At 40.4% G+C, this 10,207-nt stretch overlaps 1 protein-coding gene across 1 annotated transcript in view; it reads left to right on the forward strand.

The window, feature by feature from the left end:
• Positions 1 to 1,107: 1,107 nt before the first annotated feature.
• The window catches only part of DDX1 (DEAD-box helicase 1), a 33,943-nt gene continuing 24,843 nt past the window's right edge, over positions 1,108 to 10,207 (forward strand). Inside the window, exons 1-7 of the mRNA XM_040622889.1 lie at positions 1,108 to 1,200; positions 3,791 to 3,842; positions 4,136 to 4,199; positions 5,312 to 5,341; positions 5,955 to 6,051; positions 7,833 to 7,880; positions 9,020 to 9,103. Coding sequence (XP_040478823.1) covers positions 1,185 to 1,200; positions 3,791 to 3,842; positions 4,136 to 4,199; positions 5,312 to 5,341; positions 5,955 to 6,051; positions 7,833 to 7,880; positions 9,020 to 9,103 — 391 coding nt within the window. The 5' untranslated portion in view covers positions 1,108 to 1,184. The remainder of the gene's footprint in view (positions 1,201 to 3,790; positions 3,843 to 4,135; positions 4,200 to 5,311; positions 5,342 to 5,954; positions 6,052 to 7,832; positions 7,881 to 9,019; positions 9,104 to 10,207) is intronic.

The raw sequence follows: 10,207 nt of genomic DNA on the forward strand, positions 1-10,207 counted from the left end.
GGGTATCATTTGTAGAAATATATATAACGTGTGAGGATATAGACTCTAATGTAAATGGTGCCCCCTGGAGGTGTGAAGCTCCAGGGCCCGACGTATTGTCCTTGGCTTTTGGAGCTTCAGGCAAATCCTGTTACACGTAACAGTAACACAGCTAACACTTACATATGGTTTCCATGCGCTAGGCTTTACCTATTTTATTGAATCCTCTTAACAATCTGATAAGGCAGGTACCATTATTCCTGGCTATTTTACAGCTGAGTAAACCCAAGCCCAGACTTGTTAGGGGTTAAGAGGGGGTCCTGCAGGTGCACTTTCAACTCCACCCATGCATCTTGCCTGAGGGGTTCACTTTCCTCCATGTCATCCTGGGGCAACCCCAAGACGGTACAGCCCGCACCCCGCAGTGAAGCAGACCCTCCTCGGATCCCACGCAGCCCTTTCGTCGCTGTGTGTGGCTTTAGATGAGTTATTAACTTTCCTGAATCTTCCTCTCCTCATCTAAAAATACTAATACTGCCTGACCGAGGTGTGGGGAGGTCTAAACATTCATTTACGCTTGCTCCCTCTCTGCACAGAGAAAGGAGTCAAAATTGCACGGCAGCCAAATAACCTTGGAACGCTCAGTACCACCTCAATCACGGTGCCAGGGAGGTTGGGAGACCTAAACCAAAAGTAGTAAGTGAATGTGTTGGGCGCAGGCACCACTAGTATCAGTTTTCTGGGCAATGAGTTCAGTCCGTCCTCTCCATCCTTCACACACCACAAAGCCCTGCTTATCTTCGGAGATTGGGGGTGATGAACCAGAGAGGGCAGCGTTTGACGGTCAGATCATCCTGGGCCACCGTGTGCCCCTCATCACTTAAGTCGGCTTCCTCACGTGTGGAACAGTGGTCCTGATGACACACGGCACGCTCGAAGTAAACGGTAACCATTAGCACGGCTAATGATGATGACGGGTCCCGGCTCCCTGTGGAAGGCGAGGTCCCGCTGAACCTGGTCCACGCGCCGCGCGCTCCAGGGCGGGCCTTTTCTTCGACCGGAACCGTTCTCCCCGGGCTGGGGTCCTGCCCGGACTCAGAAAGCCGCAGCCCAAGGGCCGGAAGCGCGCGCTGCCACTGCGAAGCGTGTCAGTGCGGAGGGAGGGAGGCAGAGCGAGCGAGCGGAGCGCGCACCATCGGGCGAAGATGGCGGCCTTTTCTGGTGCGTCTTTGGAGCGGGGAGGAGGGGCCGGTGCGGGAGGCTCCATCCGCGCCCGGGCGCTGGGGCAGCCGGCGGGGAGCCACGGGGCGGGGACGGACAGGTGCGGCGGGGTCTCGGAACTGCGGGGGGACCCGCGGCGGCCTCCAGGGGGCCGGGCCGGGCTCCTTGGTGTCGGCGAGTGCCTTTCTCTCCGGGTGCTGGCCGGACGAGCGTCCCCCTGCTCCCCCTCGGCTGTCTCCCCCGCCGTCGGCCGGCCCGCCCGCCCGGGGACCCGCGGCCGCGGAAACGATGCGGCGGCGGGGCGCTAGGCCTCCCGCCTGTTTGACGTGGCAGTGGTGCTCGGGAACCCTGTCCTGCCCGCGCCGGCTCGTTGCTCGGCAGCGCCTGGGCAGGGCTCAGTCGGACGTGACCGTCCTGCCTCTGTCCAGTCTTTCCAGGCCTTTCTGGATCGAAAAGCCCCAGGCACACGTCTGATATTTATTTGTTGTTAAACGCAGTGATAGCAACGTTAATGTTAAATACTGAATCATGTTCGTCCGCATACACACTAGCGCAGCATACGTTTGGAAAACTCCTGTGTTATTTATTTGCTGTATGATCCTCTCCTTTATTCCAAACAGTAATTCGAGGTGGCTTATTTAACCCCAAAGTTGTGATTTTTCCCTCTTCTTTGTCATCCTTTTTAAATCCACAGTTTTACGAAGCTGGCATAAGCGTTATACATACTAAAGGTGGTGAATTTATGTAACAGTAAATGTATCACGTTAGGCCTAATATCTTTTAGTGTTCTTAACCTATTAAGATGACTTCTGATATAGCACAGTACTGTACTTTTTTCGGTTTACTCCTGTAAAAACATGAGGAATTCCACATCTTTAAGTCACCAGAGAGGACTTCTGGTTTGTGTTAGTTGCATCTCGTAAGAGGAGGCAAGGTGGCATCCACTCAGAGTGGTAGTTGATTTTCTTTCCCCAGCTCTCCTAAAACAAGATTTTAGAGCCGAGAAGTGTAGAGCAGTTTCAGATTGTCATTTTATAGGTTTGCTTCTTTGGGAGTCATGCACAAATTTCAAGCATGTTAGGGTAAAGAATTTTAGAAGAGTCTGATAGGAAGTAAAGACATGGAATCGCAGAACATGAATATTCCTGTTTTTCCCTTGAATATTGAAGTCTTCTATTTAGAGAAAACATGGTTCCAAAGCAAACATGCAGAGAACATGACCAGAATGGAGCAAGACGTCTAGAATTTGCTGAAAGCAGTCTGTGCTTGCTGCTTGCAGTATCTCATTTCACGAGCGACTTCAGCATCCACTATACTCTGTAGCGTATTTAAGACCATCGCTCCCCTTTTTTCAAGCACTTAGATTTTAGAGAGAGAATATAGCTGGACTCTAATGGGAGCAATTCTTAGAAAGGTCTGCTTGGATATACAACTTTAGATCTTGATTAGTTTTTTGACCTGTGGATTTTCCTGGGGAGATTTAGAGGGAGGAGAACCTTTTTTGAAAAAGATTTTCATACTTTCCCATATCGTTAATATTTATATTAACTAGTTGACTATGTACTAAAGTTTTATTGTTGTACCTGTTGTGTTACTTGCTAGTATGATTCTTCTGACATGCAAAGATAAAGCTGTTTTTCCAGTGCACGAATTGAATGTGTAGATTTTTGCCTTTTCACAATTATAAGAAATAAAAAATTTCCAAGTTGGTTATCTCTGGGGCTTAGGATTGTTTGAGTGTTATTAATAGAAATATGTATTTTTGTAATAATAATAAAAGCTTCATTTTTATAAATGCAGACTTAAAAATTACTTATTTGGAAAGGAGGTTTACACAATCCAACTAACTACTGCAGTTCATTTGAGAAAGGACAAAAATGACAAAATGCAATTATAAATAACCCTATCTGTTAGTTTAGGAGTGGCTTCAAAGTGAATTATTTAAACATCTGAACAATTAAGGACAGTAGTTCTTCAGCTGTGATTTCCAGTTACCCAAGTTTTCACCCTGGCCCCTCCCTCTTCAGTTAGCCAGAGTTTTATTATGGTTGCCAGTAAGTGTGGGCTATCTCTCCACTTGTCTGTTAACTTTTCTCAGATTGCTGAGGCTAATCACATGGTCCTTGAATAGTCAAGGCACATGACTTCCACATAATCTCCATATAAAACAACCGAGATGTTGGTTGAGAAACTTCTTTCCAACTCTGGCAGATTTTCGCCGGCCATAGGAAGGAAGCACTTACTGGTGGCTACTGTATATCAGTGACAACTATATGTCAGATGCATATTACTATCTATAATCTTCCTATAGCTCTACAGTGTAGATCATACTACTTTGATTTGTGTAGAGAAGATAGGTTTATAGCTTCCTTAGCTCTAGAGTTTGCTCAAGGTCACGTTGCTAGTGAGAGTTTGAATTTGAACTCAAGTCTTTCTCTGAAACTGTACTCTTTTAATGGTGCCATACTCTGGAGGTACTGCGTAACAGCTGTGCTCCAAAGCCTTTCCCTGTTCTTTGAACAGTAATTTTAAAAGCAATATTATTAAAGTTTAGTATGTTCCGTTTTTTAAAATGAATTTTTATTTTCAGAGATGGGTGTTATGCCTGAGATTGCTCAAGCTGTAGAGGAGATGGATTGGCTGTAAGTACCTAAAGCTTAAATGTACCTGTGACAACAATGTTCAGTAATATAAACAGTGGTTAGTGATCCTATCAAATATTTTTGAGTCTAGTTGAGTAACTAAGATTCAGTTTTTCGTATGATTCTCTAAATTCTAGAAAGCTTCCTTTTTAAACTTGGATGTATTTTTAGCTGTAAAAGATTGGTGCTATTTGCCAAATAAAATTCTCTTTTAGGTTTATAGTTTAACATGACTTATTTAGTATAGGTGATTCTCTTTTTACTAACTAAAATTCTTCAAAATATTCTTTTAGTCTCCCAACTGATATCCAGGCTGAATCTATCCCATTGATCCTAGGAGGCGGTGATGTACTTATGGTAGGTTTACATTTGGGGAGGTGTTTGGGAGCGGAGGACACACAATTCTGGGGCTGTTTGTGACTCACTTGAAGAGCTCCATAGGCTTAGAAATGATATTTTCACCAAGTTACTTTTATTCATAAACATTTAGGATACACATACTGTATTCAAAGTAATGAGGCAGAAGTTGTGGGGAACACAAAGGTGAATTAGATGTGGTCTTTACCCTTGAGAAGCTTAAATTCACTAGCACAGTAAGACAGGTATACAGATAAATGTCTGTCATACAAAGGGCTCTACTTGGGGGAAGTATTATTTTGGGCAAAGGAGAGATGAAAGAGAAATGCTCTGTTAAGTAGAGAATGTACCAACAGAAACAGTGAGTAGGAGAATGCAGGCCATGATCCCAGAGTAATTCAATTAGATGGTAGCATAAAATGTGTGTGGAAGGCCTGTAACATGAGATAAGATGGGAAGTATATAGTGGGTCAGATTACTTGGGCTCTTTCTCAAGTGTCATGTTAAAGAATTAGTATTTGTTGGCAGAGAGGACCTTGGGAAATTTTTTAAAAAATTTTTATTATTTTAGAGAGAGAGAGTGCCAGCATGAGCTGGGGGTGGGGGAGGAGCAGAGAGAGAGAATCTCAAGCAGACTCCACCAGGAGTGGAGTCTGATGCAGGGCCTCATCCTCAGCCAAAACCAGGAGTTGGACGCTTAACTGACTGAGCCCCCCAGGGACCCCGTGATCATTGGACATTTTTAAGTGGGGATGTGTTACATCATTAGAACTGTGTATTTATGAAGACTGATTTGGTAGCAGTTTGTAGTATAGCTCAGAGATTAGATACTGCTGGGATACTTTTGTAAGAATTTAGGTTAGAATGATGAGGGATTGGATTTGAATGGTAGCAATGGGAAAGGAAAGCAGAGAGCAGATTCTTGAGGGATGGGGAAGAAGTGACAGGATTGGCAGTAGCCACAGTTGACTGAAGAAACCTGAGGGATCAAGAGGCACTGTGAAAATTACAGTAGCCAGTCAAGTCTTAAAGATTTCTCCATGCTATCATGTTAATTTGACTTTTTAATTGACAACCTAAATTGTAAACTCAACTATTTTTTTCCCACTTAGGCTGCTGAAACAGGAAGTGGAAAAACTGGTGTAAGTAATAAACTTAAATTGACTTACTTTGTAAGAGTTGAATTTCAACGCAAGTTTGAACAGTAGTTTTTACTTTGAATATTTAATAAAACAACCTTTTCCAAAATGTAAGGAAATGATTGCTTGCCACTGGGAGTGATATTTTAGTTGCCAGCTAATTCTGAAATAAGATCTGCAAGCATATATGTTTAAGACTAGTACAGTTTTAAGCTGATACTGGATAAAGAGTTGCAGTATCTTTTGTATTTATATTTATTCCTGAATTTTAATGCAATGGCTCTGGTAATAAAGAGGCTGCAGATAGAGGTGGCTTTCCTGTTGGCCTGGACCAGGGAAGCAGTTTGTCAGACTGGACAGTATTTTTCCTCTTTAGTTTAGGTTCGTTCTGGAGGTCCCCATTGTTTATGGTTTTGGGTTGTCAGCTGCCTCCTATTTCCTTCATTTAATCAACTCTCTTGTTATTTTGCTGGTATTTTAGGTTTGGGCAAATGAAATTAGAGTATCAATTTGGAATATGTAATTATTTAATATGCATGTGTAACTTGTAACATTGATTGTTAAATTGTCATTAATATCTGAATACTAATGTAGAGAACTATTGTTTCTTTGATAGGCTTTCAGTATTCCAGTTATCCAAATAGTTTATGAGACTCTGAAAGACCAACAGGAAGGAAAAAAAGGAAAAACAACAATTAAAACTGGTGCTTCAGGTAAGTTTTGCATATTAATATTTTCCTCTTATGTAAAAATAGTAATTCTCATTCCTGGCATTGACAGATGGGACGTTAGAGTGTGCATTTTTGTTGTCAGTATTTGGGGAATAGGGCTGTTGGCATTTGGTGCTCTGGAAATCAGGGATACTAAATGCCATTTACAGCATAAACAGTGAAAGATTGTCCCTCCTAAAATACTATTAGTGCTTTCTTTGAGAAAACACTGGCATTTTGGAAATTATATTTAGTTATTTTAATGTTTTTCTTAATACCTTTTATGTCTAATATTAAAGATAAATTGGAACTTTTACAAAAGTATTAAGGATTTTATAAAGAAATTGGTGGAATAAAACTCCATGATGGTGGGAGATACCGCTTTCCACAGGGAAAGGAGGCGTGCATTGTTTTTAAGATAAGAAAGGAGTCCAGGAAGTTAAAATGTAAGGTATGAATTTTAAAGTCTGTTGTGTTTAGTCCTGTTTACATGGAGATTGATCCTTTACTAGGATTTCTAGTCTTATCTATGCCATGAATAATCTTACATCAATTTCCTCATCTGTAAATTGTGTTGCTTTGATTAAATGGTTCTGAATCCCATTCTGCCTTGAGTCATCTATGGTTTTGTTATATTTTGACAAAATTTGTTCTGTATTGTGACAAAATAGCAAGCTTAAGTGGAGTGAACTTGGCACATTAACATTTGTCTTCTCAGTAGTTTGAAAGTAACAATGTTGCATAGTTCATAGAATGAACTCATTTGTAAATAAATTGTGTGAGATAATGGATATGAACTCTTTAGACTATTGGCCTATTCGAAAATAGTTTTAGAACTTGAAACAACTATAAACCCTCACTTATGAGAGATGGTGATAAAAGAGGATGCTTCCAGAGGAACAGAAGCAGAATGGTAGTAATTTCAAAGGCCTGTGAGGAATAAAGAAACTAGATGTTTAAACATGGAGAAACAAGTACAAGAGAGATGAGATAATTGTAAAATCTTCAAAGGGATCTAGAGAGAAAATAATGGTTCTAGAAAGGACCAGGACTGATTAGAAATAATCTAATGAAGATTTATGTTTTAAGTATTTACTAGTAACTAGATGGAGCCCACAATGAGAGCGAGAACCTCAAGAGTAAGTTACTTCTCCATCAGAGTGTTTAAGCAGATGATAGGTATCATTTGACCACAAATAATCTAGAAAAGATTTCTACCTTTTGCAGGAAATGAGGCCTGAAAACACGCAGAATTCTCTAGCTATTACAATTCTTTGGTTATCCGTAGATGGTTAAGATGTTTTAGAAAAAGGAAAATGCTGATCCTGTGCAAGTGAGCAAAGAAAAAATTATGACTTGAATGTGATACTGACTTATTTAAAGGATTTGCTTTTCTCTTAAAAATGATACAGAGTACTTAACTAGGTCCTGATATGTTGGTCATTTATTTTGATGTGTTTAGTTACCAAAGCTTCATTTTATCAGTGCCTTCATGGTTACGACAAAGATCAGTGCTGTCTACTACCAAGTGCAGTGAAGCAAGTGAGGAGAAAAGCCTTTAGCTCAGAGGGCAGTGCTTATTGCCTTTGACTTGTGTCAGTTTTCACTTTCAGTTTTGCCTTTAATAAAAACAGCAAAATGTTTACTTATACATTCTAAGTAATTTGTAAAATCATATTAAATCTAGAGCATTAAGGTATTATATAAAATACAAAAGATTTGGTTTATTTTTTAGAGAGTGTTTTCCATTTCGTATGATTGTGTGTGACTTATTTTAATTTTAGTGCTCAACAAATGGCAGATGAACCCATATGATAGAGGATCTGCTTTTGGTAAGTGGACAGATTTTAGCAGCTTATTCGTAATTCAGAAATTTGTTTTTAATAATACCTGAGAATACCAAGAAAATTATGAAAAAGAATAGTATATGAAGACTTAATTTACCAGATACTAGAATACAGTCACTACATTTAAGTGGTCTAATAGTGATATAGGAATAGTCAAATATGTCATTGGAATATGATGGAAATATGTCCCAGTATATATGATACATTAATATGCAGAAAACAACATTTCAGTGGGAAAAAGGATGATTTATTCAGTAAGGGTGCTGACATAATTCATGCCCCATCTGCAGCAATGTAAAATTATAATTAGAAACAAATTCTATATGTACTTAGGATCTAAATATACATATGTATGTAGATGCTTGTCTTGAAAGTTTCTTCTACATTCAGGTGCTGAATATGGGTTGCAGGCCTGACCCAGGGCAGAAGTTATGGTTTCTCTCCGGTACAGACAAAGCCATATGCTTTCCTTAGAGTCAGGAAGCTCTAATAAGCACTGTGACTGACTGTGAGGTAGAATATAGAGCATAATTTTTTAGGGTCCTAGTATTAACAAATAACGACAGGTGTATTTATTTGTGCTTTTTCCTGCTTTCTCTTTATGGATCTGGATCCATGGATTGGGGAACAAGCCAGAGATACTTCCTGTTTTCCTTTTAGTGTAGTATTTGCTCAGGCTCTAATTTAAGCATAAAATCAGAGTAACAGGGATTGATGAGTGAGTGCTGCATCCCTTCTGAGGATCCATTTCTTTAAAAGACTTGAGAGAATGGTTGTCTAGACACATTTGTGTTGGTGATACAATTACAGTATCAGTGGCAGTGAGATTGGGTGCTGTGTTGATTCCTTTCCATACCTGATGCAGTAAAGCCTTGTCCTAGTTAACAGATAGCAGTATAGGAACTAGTCCGCCACATGGCCAAGGCCCTCCAGGGATGAATAAGGACAGTTACTTTTGAGGAAGATCTTATTACTCAGGAATCAGTAAGTCTCAGTGTCTGGAATGTTGCAACAAGTGAAGGAATTATTTTATTGGTGAGACTGACTGATATTTGTTTCAGGATGCTTAATGTATGTAACCTGTTAGTAACTGGCATGGTCTTTTGTGTTTTTCTCAAATCCAGCAATTGGGTCCGATGGTCTTTGTTGTCAAAGCAGAGAAGTGAAGGAGTGGCATGGATGCAGAGCTACTAAAGGATTAACGAAAGGTATTTAAATAGCATTTGTACTTGAATGAACTTGTGAAGTAGTGTATTAATATATGAACTTTCTTTAAGTAGCTTTATTTTTTTTAATGTATTTTATTATATTATGTTAGTCACTGTACAGTACATCCCCTGGTTTCTGATGTAAAGTTCGATGATTCATTAGTTGCGTATAACACCCAGTGCACCATGCAATACGTGCCCTCCTTGCTACCCATCACCAGTCTATCCCATTCTCCCAACCCCCCTCCCCTCTGAGGCCCTCAGTTTGTTTCTCAGAGTCCATAGTCTCTCATGCTTCATTCCCCCTCCTGATTACCCCCCCTTTCTTTATCCCTTTCTTCTATCGATCTTCCTAGTTCTTATGTTCCATAGATGAGAAAAATCATAAGATAATTGTCTTTCTCTGCTTGACTTATTTCATAGCATTATCTCTCTCAGTGCCGTCCATGTTGCAGCCAATGTTGGGAAACTTCGTTCTTTTCTGATAGCTGAGTAATATTCCATTGTATATATGGACCACAACTGTCTAATCCAGTCATCTGTTGAAGGGCATCAAGGTTCCTTCCACGATTTAGACTATTATGGACAATGCTGCTATGAACATTGGGAGTGCATATGGCCCTTCTCTTCACTACGTCTGTATCTTTGGGGTATAGCCCAGAGTGCAATGGCTGGGTCATAGGAGTAGCTCAATTTTTAACTTTTTAAGGGACCTGCCTCCGCTGTTTCCAGAGTGGCTGTACCAACTTACGTCCATAGCAATGTAGGAGGGATCCCCTTTCTCCACATCCTCTCCAACAATTGTTGTTTCTTGCCTTGTCTATTTTTGCCATTCTAACTGGGTGGTTTTGATTTGAATTTCCCTGATGGCTGATGATTTTGAACATTTTTTCATGTGTCTGTTAGCCATTTGTATGTCTTCATTGGAAAAGTGTCTGTTCATATCTTCTGCCCTAAGTTTTATGGTTTATTTGTTTCTCGCGTGTTGAGTTTGAGAAGTTCTTTGTAGATCTTGGATACCAGTCTTTTATCTGTAGCGTCATTTGCAAATATATTCTCCCATTCCGTGGGCTGCCTCTTAGTTTTTTTGACTGTTTCCTTGGC

Source organism: Ursus maritimus, unplaced genomic scaffold (genome assembly GCF_017311325.1).
Source record: "Ursus maritimus isolate PB19 unplaced genomic scaffold, ASM1731132v1 scaffold_6, whole genome shotgun sequence".
NCBI classification, from domain to species: Eukaryota; Metazoa; Chordata; class Mammalia; order Carnivora; family Ursidae; genus Ursus; species Ursus maritimus.